The sequence below is a fragment of the Trichomycterus rosablanca genome, chromosome 18, assembly GCF_030014385.1.
Source record: "Trichomycterus rosablanca isolate fTriRos1 chromosome 18, fTriRos1.hap1, whole genome shotgun sequence".
NCBI classification, from domain to species: domain Eukaryota; kingdom Metazoa; phylum Chordata; class Actinopteri; order Siluriformes; family Trichomycteridae; genus Trichomycterus; species Trichomycterus rosablanca.
In genome coordinates this window covers 18,756,299-18,783,108 of record NC_086005.1, presented here as the reverse complement: position 1 = coordinate 18,783,108, position 26,810 = coordinate 18,756,299, and the positions used below count along the sequence as shown (strand labels likewise).

Below are 26,810 nucleotides of genomic sequence, written 5' to 3'. Positions count from 1 at the left end.
TATACAGTGTATCACAAAAGTGAGTACACCCCTCACATTTCTGCAGATATTTAAGTATATCTTTTCATGGGACAACACTGACAAAATGACACTTTGACACAATGAAAAGTAGTCTGTGTGCAGCTTATATAACAGTGTAAATTTATTCTTCCCTCAAAATAACTCAATATACAGCCATTAATGTCTAAACCACCGGCAACAAAAGTGAGTACACCCCTTAGTGAAAGTTCCTGAAATGTCAATATTTTGTGTGGCCACCATTATTTCCCAGAACTGCCTTAACTCTCCTGGGCATGGAGTTTACCAGAGCTTCACAGGTTGCCACTGGAATGCTTTTCCACTCCTCCATGACGACATCACGGAGCTGGCGGATATTCGAGACTTTGCGCTCCTCCACCTTCCGCTTGAGGATGCCCCAAAGATGTTCTATTGGGTTTAGGTCTGGAGACATGCTTGGCCAGTCCATCACCTTTACCCTCAGCCTCTTCAATAAAGCAGTGGTGGTCTTAGAGGTGTGTTTGGGGTCATTATCATGCTGGAACACTGCCCTGCGACCCAGTTTCCGGAGGGAGGGGATCATGCTCTGCTTCAGTATTTCACAGTACATATTGGAGTTCATGTGTCCCTCAATGAAATGTAACTCCCCAACACCTGCTGCACTCATGCAGCCCCAGACCATGGCATTCCCACCACCATGCTTGACTGTAGGCATGACACACTTATCTTTGTACTCCTCACCTGATTGCCGCCACACATGCTTGAGACCATCTGAACCAAACAAATTAATCTTTGTCTCATCAGACCATAGGACATGGTTCCAGTAATCCATGTCCTTTGTTGACATGTCTTCAGCAAACTGTTTGCGGGCTTTCTTGTGTAGAGACTTCAGAAGAGGCTTCCTTCTGGGGTGACAGCCATGCAGACCAATTTAATGTAGTGTGCGGCGTATGGTCTGAGCACTGACAGGCTGACCCCCCATTTTTTCAATCTCTGCAGCAATGCTGACAGCACTCCTGCGCCTATCTTTCAAAGACAGCAGTTGGATGTGACGCTGAGCACGTGCACTCAGCTTCTTTGGACGACCAACGCGAGGTCTGTTCTGAGTGGACCCTGCTCTTTTAAAACGCTGGATGATCTTGGCCACTGTGCTGCAGCTCAGTTTCAGGGTGTTGGCAATCTTCTTGTAGCCTTGGCCATCTTCATGTAGCGCAACAATTCGTCTTTTAAGATCCTCAGAGAGTTCTTTGCCATGAGGTGCCATGTTGGAACTTTCAGTGACCAGTATGAGAGAGTGTAAGAGCTGTACTACTAAATTGAACACACCTGCTCCCTATGCACACCTGAGACCTAGTAACACTAACAAATCACATGACATTTTGGAGGGAAAATGACAAGCAGTGCTCAATTTGGACATTTAGGGGTGTAGTCTCTTAGGGGTGTACTCACTTTTGTTGCAGGTGGTTTATATATATATATATATATATACAGTGTATCACAAAAGTGAGTACACCCCTCACATTTCTGCAGATATTTAAGTATATCTTTTCATGGGACAACACTGACAAAATGACACTTTGACACAATGAAAAGTAGTCTGTGTGCAGCTTATATAACAGTGTAAATTTATTCTTCCCTCAAAATAACTCAATATACAGCCATTAATGTCTAAACCACCTGCAACAAAAGTGAGTACACCCCTAAGAGACTACACCCCTAAATGTCCAAATTGAGCACTGCTTGTCATTTTCCCTCCAAAATGTCATGTGATTTGTTAGTGTTACTAGGTCTCAGGTGTGCATAGGGAGCAGGTGTGTTCAATTTAGTAGTACAGCTCTTACACTCTCTCATACTGGTCACTGAAAGTTCCAACATGGCACCTCATGGCAAAGAACTCTCTGAGGATCTTAAAAGACGAATTGTTGCGCTACATGAAGATGGCCAAGGCTACAAGAAGATTGCCAACACCCTGAAACTGAGCTGCAGCACAGTGGCCAAGATCATCCAGCGTTTTAAAAGAGCAGGGTCCACTCAGAACAGACCTCGCGTTGGTCGTCCAAAGAAGCTGAGTGCACGTGCTCAGCGTCACATCCAACTGCTGTCTTTGAAAGATAGGCGCAGGAGTGCTGTCAGCATTGCTGCAGAGATTGAAAAGGTGGGGGGTCAGCCTGTCAGTGCTCAGACCATACGCCGCACACTACATCAAATTGGTCTGCATGGCTGTCACCCCAGAAGGAAGCCTCTTCTGAAGTCTCTACACAAGAAAGCCCGCAAACAGTTTGCTGAAGACATGTCAACAAAGGACATGGATTACTGGAACCATGTCCTATGGTCTGATGAGACCAAGATTAATTTGTTTGGTTCAGATGGTCTCAAGCATGTGTGACGGCAATCAGGTGAGGAGTACAAAGATAAGTGTGTCATGCCTACAGTCAAGCATGGTAGTGGGAATGCCATGGTCTGGGGCTGCATGAGTGCAGCAGGTGTTGGGGAGTTACATTTCATTGAGGGACACATGAACTCCAATATGTACTGTGAAATACTGAAGCAGAGCATGATCCCCTCCCTCCGGAAACTGGGTCGCAGGGCAGTGTTCCAGCATGATAATGACCCCAAACACACCTCTAAGACGACCACTGCTTTATTGAAGAGGCTGAGGGTAAAGGTGATGGACTGGCCAAGCATGTCTCCAGACCTAAACCCAATAGAACATCTTTGGGGCATCCTCAAGCGGAAGGTGGAGGAGCGCAAAGTCTCGAATATCCGCCAGCTCCGTGATGTCGTCATGGAGGAGTGGAAAAGCATTCCAGTGGCAACCTGTGAAGCTCTGGTAAACTCCATGCCCAGGAGAGTTAAGGCAGTTCTGGGAAATAATGGTGGCCACACAAAATATTGACACTTCAGGAACTTTCACTAAGGGGTGTACTCACTTTTGTTGCCGGTGGTTTAGACATTAATGGCTGTATATTGAGTTATTTTGAGGGAAGAATAAATTTACACTGTTATATAAGCTGCACACAGACTACTTTTCATTGTGTCAAAGTGTCATTTTGTCAGTGTTGTCCCATGAAAAGATATACTTAAATATCTGCAGAAATGTGAGGGGTGTACTCACTTTTGTGATACACTGTATATATATATACACACTTTAAAATAGTAAAGTGCAGAGATGATTATCAAATGTAAACATTGGCAAAGATTGAAAACAGCTGTTTGTGTGACTGTTTCTAGTGTGATTGAAGAATAATACTTAGAGGGAGGTTATAGTCCAAATTGTAATTTAAAGTTGAACCTCTGTTCTTAAACATCTGCCATCTTGAATAATTCATGACCATATTATTATATAGTTGTTGACCATATTATTTGGGGGTAATAAAAGTCTCTTGGTTGTTGACCGTATGTTCGGTTCTCTACCAACCAACTGCATTTTGTTGGAACACGTATGACATGAGACACGTCCCTTAGGCCCAGGCCCCACAGCACAACTGCTAAAACAAAGGTTGATTAGGGCAGTTTGCCTGTGTCGGACAGTGCAACCTTTTTTATTGCTAAAGTTAGCTGTATACATTCTCATTTTTCTTCATTTGTGTATGTCTTTTTGTAAATACAGTAGTAACCCCCCATTTGTCCTTCTCTTTACCCATACTATCTGGCATTTGTCCAACTTTTTCAAATAAAATGTCCTCAAAATTTAGACTAAACCACACGGTCTGTGCCAACCTGAGTCTGAGTCATGCAATCAGTTTTGCATTGGCTCTTATTTGCTAAGCATCATTTGTACAACCTATTTGATACATTGTGTCAATGTAAGAATGACAACTGAAAAAAAAAACTCAAAGAACAAGTTTGAAAGTGGAAATGGTGTCTAAATTTGTACAGTGCAGTTAAATTTTTGTTTCATTTATATGTATTGGTTTTATAGTTTTATGTATGAAATGCATTAATGTGATGGTTTAAATAAGCAATCATCTGGGGTTCTTGAAGAGATTAATTTAGTTTCCATTCCCTATTCTTCAGAGGAAAAAATGCTTTGGAATACGTACAAAACAGCCTCAAACTAATAAACAAACTAAATCATCCACAAAAACATACCCTAACCCTCTATACTTTAATGGCTTATAAAAAAAGTGGAAGTGATCCTTAAAAAGTACAACCCCAAATCAGAAAAAGTTGGGATGGCATGAAACCTGAGATATTTCGTGTTTTATCTGCTCAACTTCATTTCATTTATTAATAAACATCCATTTCTGCATTTCAGGCCTTCAACACATGCCAAAAAATTGGGACAGTAAAGCATTTACCACTTTGTAATGCTGCCATTCCTTTTCACCACACTTAAAAGATGTTTTTGGCACCGAGGATACCAAGTGATTTAGTGTTTCAGTTTTTATTTTGTCCCGTTTTACCTGCAAACACGTCTTAAGATGTACAACAGTACGGGTTGTTGTTGCATTTTTACTTTCAAAATTCTCTATTAGGGACAGGTCAGGACTGCAGGCAGGCCAGTCCAGTACCCGTACCCTCTTCCTCCTCAGCCATGCCTTTGTAATGTGTGCAGCATGTGGTTTTGCATTGTCTTGTTGAAAAATGCATGGACGTCCCTGGAAAAGATGACTTTTCCAGATCTCAATGTACTTTTCTGCATTAATGCTGCCATCACAGAAGTGTAAATTACCTTTGCCAAGGGCCCTGACACAGCCCCATACCATGACCCTTGTGACTTGTAGCTGATAACAGTCTGGATGGTCCTTTTCGTCATTGGTCCGGAGCACACGGCATCCATTTTTCCAAAAAAGACCTGGAATGCTGATTCATCTGACCACAGTAAACGTTTCCACTGTGTGATGGTCCATCCTAGATGCCTCCGAGCCCCGAGAAATCGACGCCGCTTCTGGACATGGTTAACATAAGGCTTCTTTTTTGCACAGTAAAGTTTTAAGTGGCATTTGTGCATGTAACTCTGTATTGTAGTGCTTGAAAAAGGTTTGCCAAAGTAATCCCTCACCCATGTGGTTATATCAGCTATTGTTGAGTGGCGGTTCTTGATGCAGTGGCGTCTGAGGGATGGAAGAAAACAGGCGTTCAGCTTAAGCTTGTGCCCTTGGCCTTTACGCACTGAGATTCCTCCTGATTTCTTGAATCGTTTAATGATATTATGCACTGTAGAGGGAGAAATATGCAAATCCCTTCCAATCTTTCTTTGAGGTTCATTGTTTTTAAACATTTCAATCATTTTCTCAAATTTTTTTTTTACAAACTGGAGATCCTCTGATCATCTTTGCTCATCAAAGACTCAGTCTTTGCTGCTTTTGTATCAAACCATGATTACAATCACCTGTTTGGAATCACATCATTGTTTCGTTTTTTCACCTCATTACTAGCCCTACATTGCCCCCGTCCCAACTTTGTTTGGAATGTGTTGCAGGCCTGAAATGCAGGAATGGAGGTTTATTAACAAATGAAATTAAGTTGATCAGACAAAACGTAAAATATCTTGGGTTCAAACGGTCTGCAATCAAATAAAAGTCAAAGTAAATGTAAGGAACACTGTGTTTTTATTTTATTTGCATTTTCCATACTGTCCCAATAAGCCAATAAGCAGATTAATATAGCTTAAGTGCATGGTAAGAAGTGCATTATGGAGGAAAAATAACCAATTTTTTATGAGTTACGAGGGTCCAGGTCTTGGATGTAATCGTCTTTTTAAAATGTGTTTTAACAGGTTTGTTTAAAGTGAAAACAGGCTAAACATATAAAGTTAAAGGGCAACAAGTCCACCTCTGTTTAGCCTCCTGTGGATGTGTTAGAACTCATTGTTGCAGGCTGGAGTACACTGTGCAACTATTTCATGTTACAAAAAGAAACATTAGCTGTGTATGCTTCTGTATATTTTATGTATACCACATTTTGCATCCATTGTGTATGTTTTATATGTTCTTTAACAGTAATTCTCCAGTAATGCAAAGCTTTTTAGTTAACAAAAAACTAATTGAATGGTATTTGATACTGGTTCTCCTTACATTCCACACATTCCAGAGATTGAAAAACTCATTTTGTGGCGGCCACAGGCTTTGTATAGAAAAGAAAAAATCCTAACAGTGTCAACAGGCATAGTTAAACAATTAGCTTCAGTAAAAAAAAAAAAAACAGATAGCTCAAGTTCTTTTTACATATAATTAACATTGAAGGGCTCTGAAATAGTGCAGCTGTCTAAGTGGATGTACTACATTTATTTTTAACACAATACTAATATAAAAGCCCTGATAACTGGCAGATATATACCGACCAACCATAACATTAAAACCACCTCCTTGTTTCTACACTTACTGTCCATTTTATCAGCTCCACTTACCATATAGAAGCACTTACTGACAATTCTACAATTACTGACTGTAGTCCATCTGTTTCTCTGCATGCTTTGTTAGCCCCCATTCATGCTGTTCTTCAATGGTCAGGACCCCCACAGGACCACCACAGAGCAGGTATTATTTAGGTGGTGGATCATTCTCAGCACTGCAGTGACAATGACATGGTGGTGGTGTGTTGGTGTGTGTTGTGCTGGTATGAGTGGATAAGATGGAGTTTTAAAACACTGTGTCCACTCACTGTCCACTCTATTAGTCACTCCTACCTAGTTGGTTCACTTTGTAGATGTAAAGTCAGAGACGATCGCTCATCTATTGCTGCTGTTTGAGTTGGTCATCTTCTAGACCTTCATCAGTGGTCACAGGATGCTGCCCATGGGGCGCTGTTTGCTGGATATTTTTGGTTGGTGGACTATTCTCAGTCCAGCAGTGACAGTGAGGTGTTTGAAAATCAACTCATACCAGCACAACACACACTAACACACCACCACCATTGTCACTGCAGTGCTGAGAATGATCCACCACCCAAATAATACCTGCTCTGTAGTGGTCCTGGGAGAGTCCTGACCATTGAAGAACAGCATGAAAGGGGGCTAACAAAGCATGCAGAGAAATAGATGGACTACAGTCAGTAATTGTAGAACTACAAAGTGCTTATATATGGTAAGTGGAGCTGATAAAATGGACAGCAAGTGTAGAAACAAGGAGGTGGTTTTAATGTTATGGCTGATCTGTGTATATTTATCATTCATTCGTCTTTAGTAATTAGTCAGGGTGGATCTGTTGCCTTCCCAAAGAAAAACAAAGCAGGCAAGGTGACTGACATTTAAAGGGCATTTTACAGTGACAACAAGGGACATTTTAGCATTGCAAATCCAGGTACCACATTGGTTTTTGGTAGTTTAGTAAAAAAAAGGAGTATCTGGAGATTGCCCTTGTCCTTTTAAGACAGTAACCAAAGAAATCCCAAGGCTTTTGAATTTGATTTTTTTTTGGACTTTTGACCTACAGTACATCACTCTCCTGCCATGTTTGGCTGATTCTTGCTAAAATTAAAAATTTGAATTTGACATGTACAATTCTTTTTAAGCTCTTGAGGAAAACATCATATTTAGTCTTTAAGGCTTCTTGAATCCAGAATTAATTTTGGGCCTAGGGGAAAAGGCATCACAGTAAAAAGCTTAAAATGCAAATGTTATAGTGACAGTTTAGGTTTCTTTGGAACACGTCATTCATTTTTCATGCATGTAAAGTATCATAAAATCTGCTGTCATATTGTTAAAGTAACAATAGATTACTCGGAGGTCTATGCAGAAAATACCTTACATAGAAAGAGAATGAAACAATTCCTTACAATAAATTCAATTACAGTTAATGTCATTTTACTGATAAACTGCTTGTGCGACCACAGATGTATTTCTTACTCTTTATCTTTTCTATTTATCTATTTTATAGGACCCTTCATTTCTTGAGAAGAAGGAGAGATGCGAATACCTAAAAAACAAGCTCTCGCACATCAAACACTGCATTCAGGAGTATGATAAGGTTATGACATGGGATGATGGCTATAGATAAAAAACGGCTCTTCATTCATGATGGTGCATACCATAGTGGTCCTTTAGTTACATTTCTGCCTGATAAATCACAGTCACAAACAAGACTGGAATTTTGACTGAACAAACAGTGGCTGTGTCAATATTGAGAAATTCGATGCACATTGCCTGATGTTTTATTATTTTGCTTGTGCTGAACTACTGCTTAATTCCTGTGATGTTTGAAAAATTGTATCGAATACTATGGCTGCTTTATTCTATTTTTTTGTACTTGGATTGTATAAGATAACTGCACTTATGCTTTTTTAATTTTACATTACAAGTCTGGATATTTTTCTTATATGTTTAACATTTTATTTTGTTAATGGAGTGAATCTCCTTTTATTTATGTAACAAAAAGTATTATGCACGTTTTAATGGCATTGTTTCTGTTTATGTTTGTCTATTAGGACTTTAACATCATGGTTTACACACTTTAATTACATTACAAAAATAACATTAAAACCACCTCCTGGTTTCTACACACACTGTTTATTTTATCTGCTCCACTTGCCATATAGAAGCACTTTGTAGTTTCTTTACATATCTTTTTAGCCTGCTTTCACCCTGTTGTTCAATGGTCAGGACCACTACAGAGCAGGTATTATTTAGGTGGTGGATCATTCTCAACACTGCAGTGACTGACATCGTGGGGGTGTGTTAGTGTGTGTTGTGCTAGTATAAATGGATCAGACACAACAGCGCTGCTGGAGTTTTTAAATACAGTGTCCACTCACTGTCCACTCTATTAGACACTTTTACCTAGCTGGTCCACCTTGTAGATGTAAAGTCAGAGATGATTGCTCATCGATTGTTGCTGTTTGAGTTGGTCATTTTCTAGACCTTCATCATTGGTCACAGGACGCTGCCCACAGGGTGCTGTTGGCTGGATATTTTTGGTTGGTGGACTATTCTCAGTTCAGCAGTGACTGTAAGGTGTTTAAAAACTCCCATCAGCGCTGCTGTGTCTTATCCACTCATACCAGCACAACACACACTAACACACCACCACCATGTCAGTGTCACTGCAGTGCTAAGAACGATCCACCACCCAAATAATACCTGCTCTGTAGTGGTCCTGTGGGGGTCCTGACCACTGAAGAACAGGGTGAAAGCAGGCTAAAAATGTATGCAGAGAAACAGATGGACTACAGTCAGCAATTGTAGAACTACAAAGTGCTTCTGTATGGTAAGTGGAGCTGATAAAATGGACAGTGAGTGTAGAAAGGAGGAGGTGGTCATAATGTTATGCCTGATCGGTGTATGATTCATCCGTTCAAGTTCAATGTCAAACACAGTTACAGGTAATTTTGTATCTCCAATTCACCTCATTACATGTCTTTGGACTGTGGGAGGAAACCCACACAGACATGGGGAGAACATGCAATCTTTACACCGAAAAGACCAAGATCCAAACCCAGGACCATCTTACTGTGAGGCGACAGTGCTACTTGCTGTTTCGCCATTTCTGTTAATATATAAGCAGTATTTCCTAATGTCTAGTTTATTAAATGAGTGTGTCTAAGCTTTCAAGTGAATTCTTCAAGTGTAATTCTATTGCATAGAGTGTATAGCTAACATCTATTAAAGTGTGTATACATTTCGGCTCCCTCTGTATGTTTATACACAGTGCTGTAAAAAGTAATTGTCCCAAATTTCCTCTGTTTTAACATATTTCTCACATATATTTTAGATCATGAAACTAATTAAACTGAGTAAACACATGCATATTTAAATGGTAATTTTATTTATTAAAGAAAAGTGCTGTGCCCTATCTGGTCTATGTGAAAAATGCCCCTTTAGCTACTAAAGCAACCAGTTAACCACATTCAATTGACAGTTGGGTTTAGTTTCACTAGTCACACACAAGCATAATTACTTGTTGAATCTAAACATCACTTAACATAACAGAACTGTTGAGTCAAAGGTGGAACTTTTTGGAAGACATGGGACCCATTATATCTGTAAAGCTAACACTTAATTCCAGAAGTGTAGGGTCGTCGTTACATTTTTTGTTTCAAAATTCTCCACACATTCTCTATTGGGGACAGGTCAGGACTGCAGGCAGGCCAGTCCAGCACCCATACCCTCTTCTTCCGCAGCCATGCCTTTGTAATGTGTGCAGCATGTGGTTTTGCATTGTCTTGTTGAAAAATGCATGGACGTTCCTGGAAAAGATGACGTCTTGAAGGCAGCATATGTTTTCTGCATTAATGCTGCCATAACAGAAGTGTAAATGACCTTTGCCAAGGGCACTGACACAGCCCCATACCATGACAGACCCTGGCTTTTGAACTTGTTGCTGATAAGTCTGGATGGTCCTTTTGGACTTTGGTCCGAAGCACACAGCATCCATTGTTTCCAAAAAAGACCTGGAATGCTGAGTCATCTGACCACAATACATGTATCCACTGTGTGATGGTCCATCCTAGATGCCTCAGAGCCCAGAGAAGTCGATGCTGCTTCTGGACATGGTTTACAAAAGGCTTCTTTTTTGCACAGTAAAGTTTTAAGTGGCATTTGTGCATGCACCTCTGTATTGTAGTGCTTGAAAAAGGTTTGCCAAAGTAATCCCTCACCCATGTGGTTATATCAGCTATTGTTGAGTGGTGGTTCTTGATGCAGTGCCGTCTGAGGGATCAAATCCAGATTTCTTGAATCGTTTAATGATATTATGCACTGTAGAGGGAGAAATATGCAAATCCTTTCCAATCTTTTTATGAGGTACATTGTTTTTAAACATTTCAATAATTTTCTCACATATTTGTTGACAAACTGGAGATCCTCTGAATATTCACTCTAAGAAAAGGAACTGCCTGTGTCAATGTTCCAGCATTAGAGGGGCAGCATGGACTACCAGGCCACTGTGGTGAGCTTTTATTTCACATTTGCAGTATTTGTTAAATGCTTTTTCTCCTCATTTGGAACACTTTTTATCCAATCAACCCTTTTCTCTCACCCACCCTTGCAATACCATCTACAAAACGTCCTTCATTGATGATGATGCTTCTGGTATGAACACGGTGATGAGCAATCAGCGATTTGTATGACTAGAGGCAAAATATCACTGCCGGTCAGAACGTAGAAAAAGACGACCCAGTGGCATTACTAGTGGGGCATAATCCTTGCAATGCCTATAATTCACTCACTCACACATGGGGGGGTTGGGGGGAGTTGCTGGACAGGGCGCCAGTCCATCGCAGGGCAGACACACATACACACACCCTTTCACCTATAGGGCAATTCAGTGTCTCCAATTAACCTGACTGCATGTTTTTGGACTGTGGGAGGAAACCGGAGCTTCCGGAGGAAACCCACGCAAACACGGGGAGAACATGCAAACTCCGTACAGAAAGGACCCGGACCACCCTGCCTGGGAATCGAACTCAGGACCTTCTTGCTGTGAGGTGACAGTGCTACCCACCGAGCCACCCTGCCTATAATTCAGATATCTGAAAAAATTACCGTTCACCCAGTGAATTGTACCCACTGGGACCCTGAATAGAACAAGGCCTTGTTAAAACAGCCAATGAATTAATGATTTGATTAGTCATAATCAAAATAGAGTTACCCCTAATTATAATTCAGCATTTGTGACTCTGCAATAGTGAATCCAGTGAGATTTCTAGAAAGGCATTTTGACCAGTTTGTTTGTTTATTTGGATTTTAACGTCATGTTTTGCACACTTTGGTTACATTCATGACAGGAACAATAGTTACACATTACACAAGATTTATCAGTTCACAAGGTTACATTGAACACAGTCCTGGACAATTCAGTGTCTCCAATTCACCTCACTTGCATATCTTTGGACTGTGGGAGGAAACCCATGCAGACACGGGGAGAACATGCAAACTCTACACAGAAAGGACTCGGACCGCCTCACCTGGGGATCGAACCCAGGACCTTCTTGCTGTGAGGCGACAGTGCCACCCACATTTTGATTAGTCAAAATGTAATTGTAGAATATCTTGAGTTGATATTCTGACTAGTCAAAATGAAATTAACACTGCTCAACACTCAGTTGTAGATATCTGTTTGTTTGTTTATTAGGATTACACAAGATTATCAGTTCACAAGGTTACATTGAACACAGTCCTGGACAATTCAGTGTCTCCAATTCAATTCACTTGCATGTCTTTGGACTGTGGGAGGAAACCGGAGCACCTGGAGTAAACCCACGTGGACACGGGGAGAACATGCAAACTCCACACCTTTTTGCTGTGAGGCGACAGTGCTACCCACTTAGCCACCGTTGTAGATATCTGAAATTTAATAACGGATAATCAGACAAAACGCATTTAATGTTAAAACGACTTGCCATACCTGCTCAGGTGTTAGAACAAATAAGTCACGTGCTTCTGAGGTAATGGGCGGGGCTTCTGATAAGAGCTCATCTTCTCGAGTTTTGGGTGGAGGCGGAGCTTGCACCAACTGAATAAGAGTCTATAGCGAGATAGTAATATGAGTCACGGTGAGAGGAAGCACTGTTGTCACACAGGTGAGTTTATTTGTCGTTAGTCTACAATTTAACTTCGTTGTTACTTGATAAAATAATAGTTTCCTAATCCCAAATGCATTATGATGAAATAGGTCACAAAAAACTCGCAGTTTTGCAGTGACTTCAGATTAAACATTAAGTCTAAGATTAATCGTTGTGTTGTCAGGTTTTTGTTTGTGCATTTCGGTGTATCATTTGTAGTCATTACTTGCATGTATACTGTAATGTGTTTAAAATATGTAATTAAAGTCGTTAAAATATTAAGTTATGCGTCTAATTGAACTTTTATTATTTATTGCAGATTAAACGATGTCTTACGTGCCGAATGGTAGTCCTCCTCCCTATGAGTCTGAACCTGAGTAAGTCGATTAAGTTTGCATCATTCTTTATCTTAATGTAGCTGTTTATGGCTTAAAGACCAATAAAGGCTTCGTTTTGTTTCATAAATGTTGGTTATAAACAGAGGTAAAGTGTTTTAAGGGTAAACTAGCATTTAAAACATGATATTTTTAAATAATTCATGTCTGTGAATTATTTAAACTGTGAATTATTTAGACTAGTTTATCTATATATTTTTTTTATTATTATTTGTTAACTTTAAAAATGAATGTTGTTTTGTGGCTGTAAGCATGTATTCATTTAAATTATGTATTTTTTAAAAATATAAATATAATTTTTTTAATAGAATAGAATAAAAAAAAAGAAAATAGAATATAATAATTTAAAAAATAAGAATATAGATGTTTTATATTCTTATTTTTTAAATTATTATATTCTATTTTCTTTAGACTTTATATTTTATTCTTTCCTACCCCATTGTAATGTCATTGTGTGATGTTTGATGTTTGTAATAATTGTAATTGCTGCTGCTACACTGCAATTTCCCTTCGGGGATCAATAAAGTAAATCAATGAAAAAAAATCAATCAAAAATAAATGTCATGTAATTACTACTTTAGGCTGTTTACCTTACTTTCAGCTGGGCCTCAATAGGACCCAGCAGTGTACAATAGTCAGTGTTGTAGGCATGTGTGTAGATTAATACCCCCTCCCTACCTAATGCATTTCATATGTTGTTTTACTATATCCTTGAACATCCTAATTTAAGGAAATTAAACTTAAGATATTTAACAGTTTCATGGTATGTTTTGGTTAGTTTAAAAATATGTAAAATGCATATACAGTACAATGTTTCTAACACCATTACATTTATCATTTAAAGCAATGTGGTTCCACAACCTGCATATTCGTATTATGCCGATGATGAGATCCAACACTTCTACCGCTGGTCCTCGCCACCTGGTATCATTAAGATTATGGCGATCATCTCCATTGTCCTGTGTGTGGGAATCTTTGCTTGTGTGGCCTCTACCTTGGCCTGGGATACCGCTGGAAGTGTGACTGGCATGTCAGGAGGCTACGGAGGGGGCTATGGTGGGGGCTATGGTGGGGGCTATGGTGGGGGCTATGGTGGGGGCTATGGTGGGGGCTATGGAAGTGCTGGCTCCTCATTTGGTGGAGGTTTTGGTGGAGGATCTTATGGCTACGGCATTCTGGGGTCACAGAACGACCCAAGGACAGCAAAGGGTTTTATGATTGCCATGGCAATAATGACCTTTGCCATTTTGCTAGCTATGTTCATTATTCTGATATCTCACAACCACTTTTCACAAACAAGAAAGTTCTACCTAATCTTCATCATTGTTACAGCCATCCTGGCTTTTTTAATGCTTGTGGCCACCCTGGTTTACCTGGTTGGAGTGAACCCTATGGCACAGACTTCAGGCTCTGTGCAATATTACCAGGTACAGACCCTGTGTTCCCAGTACCAAGGTCCTCAGACCAATGAACTATTTGTCAATCAGTACCTCTATCACTACTGTGTGGTAGATCCTCAGGAGGTAAGAACTAACATTTTCCTAGTAAAACACAGCATGTGCTCATAATAGATACTTGTATAGTTTGATATTTACACATTCTTAACATTTTTTTTCTTTTTGACAGTATGCTTTCTCTAATTATTTTAAAGCTATTGAATAAAACAGAAAAAAATGAAGCTTTGTAGTAATACGTTCCCTTTTGCCCTACAGGCAGTAGCTATTGTTTTTGGATTTTTGGTCTTGATTTGCCTCATCATCATGATGGTTTTTGCCATCAAGACCCGCCAGAAAATAAATGCTTTTGGAAAGGACAATATCTTGTGGCGACGAGTGAAAAATGCTGACGACCCTGATGCTCCCCAAGATGTTGAGGATTGGGTAGGTGCATTTAACTTGTAAATAAGCCTTCCAGAAAAATGTTTTTTAAATCTTGTATTGATTTATTGTTTTATGTGCTGTTAAAAAAATTTATTATAAAAACAGGGGTTTTATTAGACCAGTGCTTCAGTACCTGAATTGTTACACCATAAGCCTGCTAAGTTCTTTAAGCATTTGATCATTCAACGCTTGCTGCAAGTGGAAAAACCAGTTCTGTCTGCACAGTGTCAGATGGGAACTCTCATACCTGGTTTCTGGGTGTGGCTCTGTGGTGATAGTTTCACTCCTATGTGTTGTTTTCTACCACAGGCCATATGGTACTATAAGGAAGTACTGTTTATTTTTTATTATATATTTTATACACACACACACACACACACACACACGTGTGTGTGTATATATATATATATATATAACACATACAGCATATACACAGTGTGTGTGTGTATATGTGTATATATACAGTATATATATATATATATACTGCTAAATTGAGTTGAACAAGCGTAATTTGAATGGTCATATACTTGTTTATAAATAGACTAGTATACATTATCATTTAATGTCCTTAGAAACATTCAAGTTAAAACATGAGTTGTTATTGCAGGCATAACCCAGGCATATTGCATAATATTGAATAGTCTAACATTGTTTTGTTAGGTGATTACAGAACAGTCTCTTGTCTCTCTTTGTTTTAGGTAAATAATGTCTCCAGTGAACCAGAGCATGTGCTGAACGAGTTTCCACAAAAATTTGGTGGCTCAAGGAATTACCTAAATGACAGCATGACCTATGACAAACCTCCTGAAAGTGACAGTCTTTTGTAAGTACATTTTGTATATAATGTCGGTCATGAATTTGCATGTGTATTTCCTTTTTTGTTGAGAAAACCATCATGTATTTTTCCCTTTATAAAAAATAAAATGTAGAAAGTGTTTTTGTACAGACTACAGTTGTTTTAAATGCTTTAAACGGTGCTTCTCCACGTTTTTGTTAATTGGGCCACAATGGGCTGCAACAGTGGCTTGTGGGTTGCAGACAAACTGTCAGTTTGACACTGACACAAGAGGTAAAGTAATTGGTGTTCCTTGTGGTTAAAGAAGCGGCATGGCTTCACTCATTGTTGACTGTATAATAAAGTTCCTGTTAGCGGAAATGGTCACAAACTTGCCTCTATGAGAACTGTATGTGTTTTTATTTTGCCCCCACACACAGTGTAGATAATGGTAATAGAGGCAAAATATCCCCTAGAATCACTGTTGGTGAGTTACAAAAAAAACAACACATTTTTAAGGTCCATAAGTCACCTAAACTACCATCAGATGCCACCTTCATTTTGGCTCTGGCTGTATCTGAATATACACTAATCAGTCATAACATTAAAACCATCTTCTTGTTTCTACACTTGCTGTCCATTTTATTAGCTCCACTTACCATATAGAAGCTCTTTGAAGTTCTACAATTACTGACTGTAGTCCATCTGTTTCTCTACATACCTTTTTAGCATGCTTTCACCCTGTTGTTTAATGGTCAGGACCCCCACAGGACCACCAAAGAGCAGTTATTATTTAGGTCAAGTCAAGTCAAGTCAACTTTATTTATATAGCGCTTTTTACAATATACATTGTCTCAAAGCAACTTTACAAAATCCAGGACCAACAGATACAAAAACCCCTGTTGAGCAAGCCGAGGGCGACTGACATGGTGGTTGTGTGTTAGTGCGTGTTGTGCTGGTATGTCCACTCTATTAGACACTCCTACCTAGTTGGTCCACCTTGTAGATGTGAAGTCAGAGACAATCACTCATCTATTGCTGCTGTTTGAGTTGGTCATCTTCTAGACCTTCATCAGTGGTCACAGGACGCTGCCCACGGCGCGCTGTTGGCCGGTTCTGTGTTGATTCTCAGTCCAGCGGTGACAGTGAGGTGTTTAAAAATACTGACATGGTAGTTGTGTGTTAGTGTGTGTTGTGCTATACACCTCACTGTCACTGCTGGACTGAGGATCCACCACCTAAATAATACCTGCTCTGTGGGGGTCCTGACCATTGAAGAACAGGGTTAAAGCAGACTAAAAAAGTATGTAGAGAAACAGATGGACTACAGTCAGTAATTGTATAACTACAGAGTGCTTCTATATAGTAAGTGGAGCTGATAAAATGGAGAGTGAGTGTAGAAACAAGGAGGTGGTTTTAATTTTATGGTTGATCAGTGTACAGGGTGGGCCATTTATATGGATACACCTAAATAAAATGGGAATGGTTGGTGATATTAACTTCCTGTTTGTGGCACATTAGTATATGGGAGGGGGAAAACTTTTCAAGATGGGTGGTGACCATTTTGAAGTCGGCCATTTTGGATCCAACTTTAGTTTTTTCAATGGGAAGAGGGTCATGTGACACATCAAACTTATTGAGAATTTCACAAGAAAAACAATGGTGTGCTTGGTTTTAACATAACTTTATTCTTTCATGAGTTATTTACAAGTTTCTGACCACTTGTAAAATGTGTTAAAAGTGCTGCCCATTGTGTTGGATTGTCAATGCAACCCTCTTCTCCCACTCTTCACACACTGATAGCAACACCGCAGAAGAAATGCTAGCACAGGCTTCCAGTATCCGTAGTTTCAGGTGCTGCACATCTCGAATCTTCACAGCATAGACAATTGCCTTCAGATGACCCCAAAGATAAAAGTCTAAGGGGGTCAGATCGGGAGACCTTGGGGCCATTCAACTGGCCCACGATGACCAATCCACTTTCCAGGAAACTTCATCTAGGAATGCTCGGACCTGACACCCATAATGTGGTGGTGCACCATCTTGCTGGAAAAACTCAGGGAACGTGCCAGCTTCAGTGCATAAAGAGGGAAACACATCATCATGTAGCAATTTCAAATATCCAGTGGCCTTGAGGTTTCCATTGATAAAGAATGGCCCCACTATCTTTGTACCCCATATACCACACCATACCATCAATTTTTGTGTTCCAACAGTCTTGGAGGGATCTATCCAATGTGGGTTAGTGTCAGACCAATAGCGGTGCTTTTGTTTGTTAACTTCACCATTCACATAAAAGTTTGCCTCATCACTGAACAAAATGTTCTGTGTAAACTGAGGGTCCTGTTCCAATTTTTGTTTTGCCCATTCTGCAAATTCAGTGCACCGATCTGGGTCATCCTCGTTGAGATGCTGCAGCAGCTGGAGTTTGTAAGGGTGCCATTTGTGAGTAGCTAATATCCGCCGAAGGGATGTTCGACTGATGCCACTCTCCAGTGACATGCGGCGAGTGCTACGCTGTGGGCTCTTGCTGAATAAAGCTAGGACAGTCACTGATGTTTCTTCATTAGTGACAGTTTTCATGCGTCCACATTTTGGCAAATCCAACACTGAACCAGTTTCACGAAACTTGGCAAGCAGTTTGCTAACTGTAGCATGGGAGATGGGTGGTCTCGTAGGGTGTCTTGCATTGAAATCTGCTGCAATGACCCGGGTACTGCGTTCACCAGACATCAACACAATTTCTATCCGCTCCTCACGTGTTAACCTCTGCGACATGTCAATGGCTGTAAACAAAGAGAAGCTTGTAAATAACTCATGAAAGAATAAAGTTACGTTAAAACCAAGCACACTATTGTTTTTCTTGTGAAATTCTCAATAAGTTTGATGTGTCACATGACCCTCTTCCTATTGAAAAAACTAAAGTTGGATCCAAAATGGCCGACTTCAAAATGGCCGCCATGGTCACCACCCATCTTGAAAAGTTTTCCCCCTCCCATATACTAATGTGCCACAAACAGGAAGTTAATATCACCAACCATTCCCATTTTATTTAGGTGTATCCATATAAATGGCCCACCCTGTATATTGATGTTTTAATAATTTGCCATATTTGGTTGGTTCGCATTATGATAATTTCCAAACAACTAAAGAAATTTTAATAGCCAACAGTGGTACACCTTGCAAAAGGAAATGTAAAGCAATACTAATCCATCCTTTGAGGCAAAATGGCATTACTGGATGTACAGTATATTGCTGTTTGCAATTATTGCTAGCATGTTATGTGGTTTAAAAGCTACAACACTGTGATTGTGTGTTTTAAGCAGAGGTGTGGAACACAATATTCCAGTACAAAATTCAGCTCCCTACTACAGCAGTTCTGAAGCAGCCAGTTCGGCAAGCAAGCCCAAAAAAAGACGTGCAGGGCGCCCTCGTCAAACTGATGGCTACGACACTGACTATGCATCTTCTGGAGATGAGCTTGATGAAGACTTCTCTGGGTAAGCTCACAGTCTAAGGCAATAATCATTTAACTATGTATACATTACATGGTTTAACTTTTTTGAGTTAGTGGCTCCAGAATTAAAATAAAGTTTTATGGAGTGTCCTGTGTAACACAATGCACACAGAATAAACACTACTGCTGTACCCATCAGCTACTGGGGTCATGCGTCACTTTAAAATGTATTTATCTGGCTCCCAGGTGGCACAACGGGATATTCCGCTAGCACACCAGAAACTCGGCGTTGCCACCGATCAGCTGGGCGCCATCTGGCGGGCATAATTGGCAGTGCCTGCAGCAAACACGTCTCTGCTAGGGTGGGATGACCCAAATATGTGGGTGGGATGACTGGACTATGTGGGTGGGGTCTTCAAACGCTGTGTAAGGACCCTGATTGGCAGATAGCGAGGCGCCTGTGCAGAGTGCACGGGTGAAAAAGGGTTCTGCCAAGGGCTGCGCACGGGTCGGAGGAGGCGTGAGCAGCAATATACCCTCCTCGACTGCAATCGGGGGTCCCCCAGCAGCGGAAAAGAAATGGGCCGTGCTAAATTGGGAGAAATCGGAGAAAATGCATAAATAAAATAAGAATTTTTTTTTATTTATCTGCTTTTTGAATGTTATGTTTGTAATAAATGACCTATATTATTAATTGATAGCATTTATGCATATGTTTAGACATAATGTAAATTTCCTGGCTTCCCAGTAAGTGGGAAAACAAGAGTTTGGTCAGTTTTTGTTATTTACTGTATGGTATTTTCAGTGCATATATCCCAAATTTATACATGTCAAGTATTCTAAATTTGACCTATAATTAAAGATAAAAGCATGCCACTGGCAGGGGGTGCCCCATGGTTGAAAAAGTATTACAAAAGTGGCAAAAATATGATGAATTGCCCAGTAGCCTATCCTTTACATGCTGACAAATGATCGCATGCCCTCTAGGGTGCCCCTTCTTTCAATAGATTATGATGTGCCCTCTAGAGCTACAAAATTCAACACTTAAAGCCGCTTAGGTGGCGCAGCGGTAAAAACACACGCTGTTCACCAGAGCTGAGATCTCGAATACATCGTATCGAATCTCGGCTCTGCCTGCCGGCTAAGGCTGAGTGGCCACATGAACAACGATTGGCCTGTTGTTCAGATAGGGGTGGAATTAAGCTGGATGGGGACTCTCTCTCTCAGACTAGTGCGATTACGACCTCTGCTGGCTGGTTGGTGGCGCTTGCACGGAGATGGGAAAGGAGTGCGGTAGAGGGTGTGGCTCTCCGTACACAGCGCTACACAGCGCTGTACTGCACTGCACTCGTCAAGTGTAGGTGATGAGATGTTCGATTGCTGTGCACGTGTCGGAGGGGGCGTGGAGCAGCCTCGTCCTCCCCAATCAGGATTACCAGCATTAGTGAGAGGATGATTGACGGGCAGAAATTTAATGCGCTAAAGTGGGAGAAAAAGTGGGAAAAAAAATTAAACACTATCTAATAATACTATGCCTTACCATCTTCATGTTACTCTAAGGGCACAACAAATGACAGTGTTGCCCTGTTTGTCAGAGATATATGCCAGTTGTATGATTTGGAGAGAGAATTTTCACCGAAGGTGTACCACTCATCATATGCTCTCCCAACCAGTAATGTCACAGCTGTGTAAAGGTCCCTCAAAGTTATATATTTCACACTGATATCATTTGTTGATATAAACAAATGTTTACACTTCCTGTTGAATCTGTTGCATCTAAACGTCATTCAAATAAAACCTGTCTGGCAACATGGAGCAGGCTAGGCACATGATGCATGTTCTTAAGAAATTCAAATACAGATGCAAAACAGTCACTGAAAGAGACTTTGTTTACAGAGCCATTGCTAAGTCTCTGGGACACCAGCGAACCACAGTGAGTTACTATCCACAAATGGAGAAAACTTACCTGACTTACAAAAAATGTCACTGAGAATGCAATGATGACTCATCCAGGAGGTCACAACAGAGCCCAGACAAACAGTTGAGTTCAATATACACCAATTAGGCATAACATTATGACCACCTTCCTAATATTGTGTTGGGCCCCCTTTTTACTGCAAAAACAGCCCTGCAACTGTGATGCATTGTGTGTTCTGACACCTTTCTATCAGAACCAGCATTAGCTTCTTCAGCAATTTGAGCTACAGTAGCTCGTCTGTTGGATCGGACCACACGGGCCAGCCTTCACTCCCCATGTGCATCAGTGAGCCTTGGCCTCCCATGACCCTGTTGTCGGTTTACCACTGTTTCTTCGTTGAACCACTTTTGATTGATACTGACCACTGCAGACTGGGAACACCCCACAAGCGCTGCAGTTTTGGAGATGCTCTGACCCAGTCCTCTAGCCATTACAATTTGGCTCAAGTCAAACTAACTTGCTTCTAACACATCAACGTTGAGGATAAAATGTTCACTTGCTGCCTAATATATCCCACCCACTAACAGGTGCTGTGATAGAGATAATCAGGATGTTATTCACTTCACCTGTCAATGGTCATAATGTTATGCCTAGTCGGTGTACACTGTTTCACAATAAGAAAGACACTGAGCAAAATGGCATTAATTGGTGCTTGACAGGTGCAGCGGTAAAGCACTTAGGCACCTACTCGACAATAATTGGCTCGACTAAGGGATGAAGGCCGTATGGTTTTCTCAAAACTGCTGCAATTTTGACCTTGGGCTGGCTGACTGATGGTGTCTGAAATGAAATGGTGAATAATGGAGATCGGTGTAGATTTCCATATGAACCCATCTGATGCAGGTGAAAAAAAACGGTAGGCTACTGCACAGAAGGGATGTGTGTTATTTTCAGCCCTTCTTGGTCAGGAGTGAAGGTCTGCAGCAGTAGAGGCTGAAATAGAAATTGGGAAGATGAATCTTCACAAGGTCAAGTCAGTCAGATTTATTTATATAGCGTTTTTTTAAATTTTTTTTATTATTATCTATTTTTTCCCACTTTCCCCCCCCCAATTTTTATCCTTATTCTAGTCATGTCCAATTACCCTGATTGTGTCCTCTATACTGATTCGACCCTTTTGCCGCTGACTGAGGACGCCACTCAGCTGACTTGCACCCCCTCCGGCACGCAATCAGTACAGCCTGCATTTTTCACCTGCACGAGCCGAGTTCATACACCGAGAGACACTGCGCATGGAGGGTCACACCCCCCTCAATGTTATTCCTCAGCCCTGTGCAGGCACCGTCAGTCAACCAGCAGGGGCCACAGTCGCAACAGTTATGAGGACCTATGCTCCGACTCTACCCCTAACCCTGAACAACAGCCAAACGTTGTTCATACTGCCGCCCAACCCAGTCGGAAAGGCAGAGCTGAGTTTCGATACGATGTATCTAGAAACCCAACTCTGGTGCGCTAGCGTACTTTACCGCTGCGCCACCTGAGCGGCCTATATAACGCTTTTTACAATGGACATTGTCTCAAAGCAACTTTACAGAATCCAGGACCAACAGACCAGAAAACCCCTGTTGAGCAAGCCGAGGGCGACAGTGGCAAGGAAAAACTCCCTTAAAATTACAGGAAAACTTTACATTACAAGGTGGAAACCACTTCTGATATTTTGTGGGTTGATTATTCAAAGTGGGAACATTTTGGAAGACATTAATCACATTACATCTGGTGTAAAGCTAACATGGCATTCCACTATAAGAACATCATACCAACAGTCAGACAAAGTGGTAGTGTGATGGTCTGGGACTTCTTTGCTTTCAAAGGACCTGGACGATTGTCATTGAAAGCCTGAATTCTGCTCTCTATTAGAAAATTCTAAATAAGAATGTCCACCTGTCAGTTCATGACATAAGGCTTAGCTGAGTTAATCATAATATCTGTTTGACATAAAAGCCTCAATTTTTTTTGTTTACAGTGACTTCCCGCCAATTCATCATGTGGAAGATAGAGATCATTATAAACAGAAGTTTGATAGTGATCACCAGGAGTACAGGAACCTGCAGGCCGAGCTCGATGATATTAACAAGCGGCTGGCTGAGGTGGACCGTGAGCTTGATGAGCTGGAGGAGGGGAGTCCACAGTACCTGGTAAGAAAAAGATGCTAATCCTAATGTTAAAGATGGCTTATCAATAACTTAATGTACACCGATCAGCCATAACATTAAAACCACCTCCTTTTTATCAGCTCCACTTACCATATAGAAGCACTTTGTAGTTCTACAATTATTGACTGTAGTCCATCTATTCCTCTACATACTTTTTTAACCTGCTTTCACCCTGTTCTTCAATGGTCAGGACCACTACAGATTAAATATTATTTAGGTGGTGGATCATTCTCAGCACTGCAGTGACACTGACATGGTGGTGGTGTGTTAGTGTGTGTTGTGCTGGTATGAGTGGATAAGACACAGCAGCACTGCTGGAGTTTTTAAATACCGTGTCCACTCACTGTCCACTCTATTAGACACTCCTACCTAGTTGGTCCACCTTGTAGACGTAAAGTCAGAGACGATCACTCATCTATTGCTGCTGTTTGAGTTGGTCATCTTCTAGACCTTCATCAGTGGTCACAGAACGCTGCCCACGGGGCGCTGTTGGCTGGATATTTTTGGTTGGTGGACTATTCTCAGTCCAGCAGTGACCGTGAGATGTTTTAAAAACTCCATCAGCGCTGCTGTGTCTTATCCACTCATACCAGCACAACACACACAAACACACCACCACCATGTCAGTGTCAATGCAGTGCTGAGAATAATCCACCACCCAAATAATACCTGCTCTGTGGTGGTCATGGAAGAGTCCTGACCATTGAAACAGCATGAAAGGGGGCTAACAAAACATGCAGAGAAACAGATGTTGAGTCTTTAATGATTCACAGCTAAGACTCAAACTTGAGTCTCTGCAGTGGTGGGCTAGGGTATTGGATTGCTAGGCCACCCAAGTGCCATTTATACCCCCTTCCCCTCACTTTCCATTTAGGTCAGAAAAAAAAGTCTGTATATATAAGAGCTGTCACATTTTAACACATTTACCAATCTGTAATTTTGTTTACACAGGATGCCAAGGATGAGTATAATGCACTGATGAACAAAAAGAGGGTAAAAGTGAACTTATCTTAATTTGTATTTAAAGTACATCCTAAGACCTAATGTTTAAAAATGTGGTGCTAACCCTAAATCCCACAGTGAAGTGAAGTGTTAGGGTTGCCACTCAGGTGGCAGAGCGGTAAAAACACACGCTGCAACCAGAGCTGGGATCTCTAATATATCGTATCATATTTGATCCCCAGTTGGGGCAGTTTGGGTCCTTTCTGTGTGGAGTTTGCATGTTCTCCCCATGTTTGTGTGGGTTTCCTCCGGAAGCTCCGGTTTTCTCCCACAGTCCAAAGACATGCAAGTGAGGTGAATTGGAGACACTAAATTGTCCTTGACTGTGTTTGAAATTAAAACTGTGAACTGGTGAATCTTGTGTAACGAGTAACTACCGTTTCTGTCATAAATGTAACCAAAGTGTGTAAAACATGACGTTAAAATCCTAATAAATAGGCTCTGAAACCTCAAATCACCTTAACATCATGTTTGACTTTTGCCTGATATAAAAATCTAGTTAATTTCTGTCTATAGAACATTTATCCCAAATGATTCAGGAATTATCCAGTTCTTACTTTTTATCAGATGAGCCCTGTTATTTGGTTAGCAGTACTTCAATTCTTTAGATGTTTTCTTGATCTTTTGTGAGTTCCTGGATTAGTCGTCACAGAAAACTTGGATAGATTGACAACAACAGTCTTACTGTGAGTCCTAGAACCGGCTATTTCCCAGCTTTTGGATAATAGCCTTAGATTATCGTATAAACTGTAAGATTGCCTAACTTTGATCAAGTTTAAGATTTAAATTCAGCAGGGCTTAAATCAAGTGCACATATGGTATATTAGCGAAATGGTCTTGTCTGTTACAAACCCCATTTCCAGAAAAGATGGAGGAGTTTGTAAGACAATACAAAGAAGAATCTCTGAATTGTTAATCTCCCAAAGGTTTGCCAAAGTAATCCCTCGCCCATGTGGTTATATCAGCTATTGTTGAGTGGTGGTTCTTGGTGCTGCACCGTCTGAGGGATCAAAGATCACGGGCGTTTAGCTTAAACTTGCGCCCTTGGCCTTTACGCACTGATTCCTCCTGATTCCTCAAATCGTTTAATGATATTATGCACTGTAGGGGGAGAAATATGCAAATCCATTCCAATCTTTCTTTGAGGTACATTGATGAGAGAAAATTATTTAATTCTTAAAAACAAAGACTCAGCCTTTCCTGGATGCTGCTTTTGTACCAAACCATGATAATCACCTGTTGACATCAGCTGTTTGGAATCACATCATTATTTAGTTTTTTCACCTCATTGCTAGCACTACATTGCCCTCGTCCCAACTTTTTTTAGAATGTGTTGCAGGTCTGAAATGCAGGAATGGAGGTATATTAACAAATGAAATGAAGTTGAATGAAAGGAACACTGTATTTAAAAAAAAAAAAAATTTATTTGCATTTTCCAATCTGTCCCAACTTTTTCTGATTTGGGGTTGTACTTTTGTCAGTTGAATAGAAAGAAAAATATCAAATGATATTTTTACACAATGTTCCAACTTTTTGAACATGGGGTTTGTAAATTTGGTTAACTTGATTGAATAATTAGAGGTGCCATCTGGTTTTTGATATTGGTGTTGGATAACTTTGATCCTGAAATACATTAAAATATGTTCTATGTCTTTTTACTCAAGTCTCTTTTATCATCTGAAATCAGCACTGGATAACTGTAGAGTATTTTGGTATCTTTTTAATGTCTCTGCAGAGTGGTGACTACCAGAAGAAGAAGAAAAGATGCAAGCTCCTGAAGGCAAAGCTGAGCCACATCAAGAGTATGGTCAATGATTTTGACAGTAAAGAATAATAGCTCTGAAACATTGATTTGGCTGTAGTGGGAAAGTGAGTATCTCGTCAGAATGAAATACATCTAGATCACTGGAAACCACCAAATACATTTAGCTGTTTTTACATGTGCCTTGATCCTAATTTTTCTGCACTCTCTGATAACCCTGTATGGTTTATAAGTGGTAAAAGGAGCTTTTGTCAATATAGGACAAAATGTGAAAACTGTTTGTCTCAGAATATTAACAAGCTGTGTATAAGCTTTTGCAATAATTGACATAAGCTGCAACAACTTTTGTTAACTTATTTTTACATGATCTACCTGTTTTTTGCTGAAAGGATATAATTTTTTCTTCATTTGATTACACTTTGGGACTCAGGAAAATCATTGCTATGTTCACTGTTGTATGTATTGCTTTTGACTGTGTAAGTATTGTAATTTTTTTTAATGTTTTATCTTTTTACACCCTGTCTACACATGCATTTTATATTTCTCAGACTAAGGCATGATATTTTAAATGTTTTATTAGATATAAACCAAATAAAGGTTTTTATACATTTTAATTCAAGTGTTTCTTCATTATAATTATTTTTTTTCATGGAGAAAAATCACAAAATACTTAGACATGTACACTTATCAACCAGCAAGCAATATTCTGTAAAACAGCTGGTTTCATATAAGATATAAAGCGGGAGCGGGAGGATTTAACAATACTACTCACAAATGAGCTTTTTTCGCTGCAATGAGACGCTGCTCCCACCTAGGGGTGACAAAAGACAGTAACACCTGAAATGCGTTGCAAATGGAAGCAGTGAAAACTGCTTTTGTAGCGATCTCTAATAATTTATTCTTTCTGTGTGGCTCGGTAATAAATTACTCACAGACTGGTACCAGTCCATGGCCCGGTGGTATATACTGA

At 40.3% G+C, this 26,810-nt stretch overlaps 1 protein-coding gene across 1 annotated transcript in view; it reads left to right on the top strand.

Moving 5' to 3' along the window:
- Positions 1–26,389, top strand: part of LOC134332928 (uncharacterized) — a 37,409-nt gene extending 11,020 nt beyond the window's left edge. The window contains exons 5-13 of the mRNA XM_063014762.1: positions 7,818–7,932; positions 12,761–12,815; positions 13,678–14,356; positions 14,546–14,713; positions 15,412–15,536; positions 18,815–18,988; positions 22,887–23,058; positions 24,028–24,069; positions 25,814–26,389. Of these exons, the coding sequence (XP_062870832.1) occupies positions 7,818–7,932; positions 12,761–12,815; positions 13,678–14,356; positions 14,546–14,713; positions 15,412–15,536; positions 18,815–18,988; positions 22,887–23,058; positions 24,028–24,069; positions 25,814–25,912 (1,629 nt within the window). The 3' untranslated portion in view covers positions 25,913–26,389. The remainder of the gene's footprint in view (positions 1–7,817; positions 7,933–12,760; positions 12,816–13,677; positions 14,357–14,545; positions 14,714–15,411; positions 15,537–18,814; positions 18,989–22,886; positions 23,059–24,027; positions 24,070–25,813) is intronic.
- The last annotated feature ends 421 nt before the right edge of the window (positions 26,390–26,810 follow it).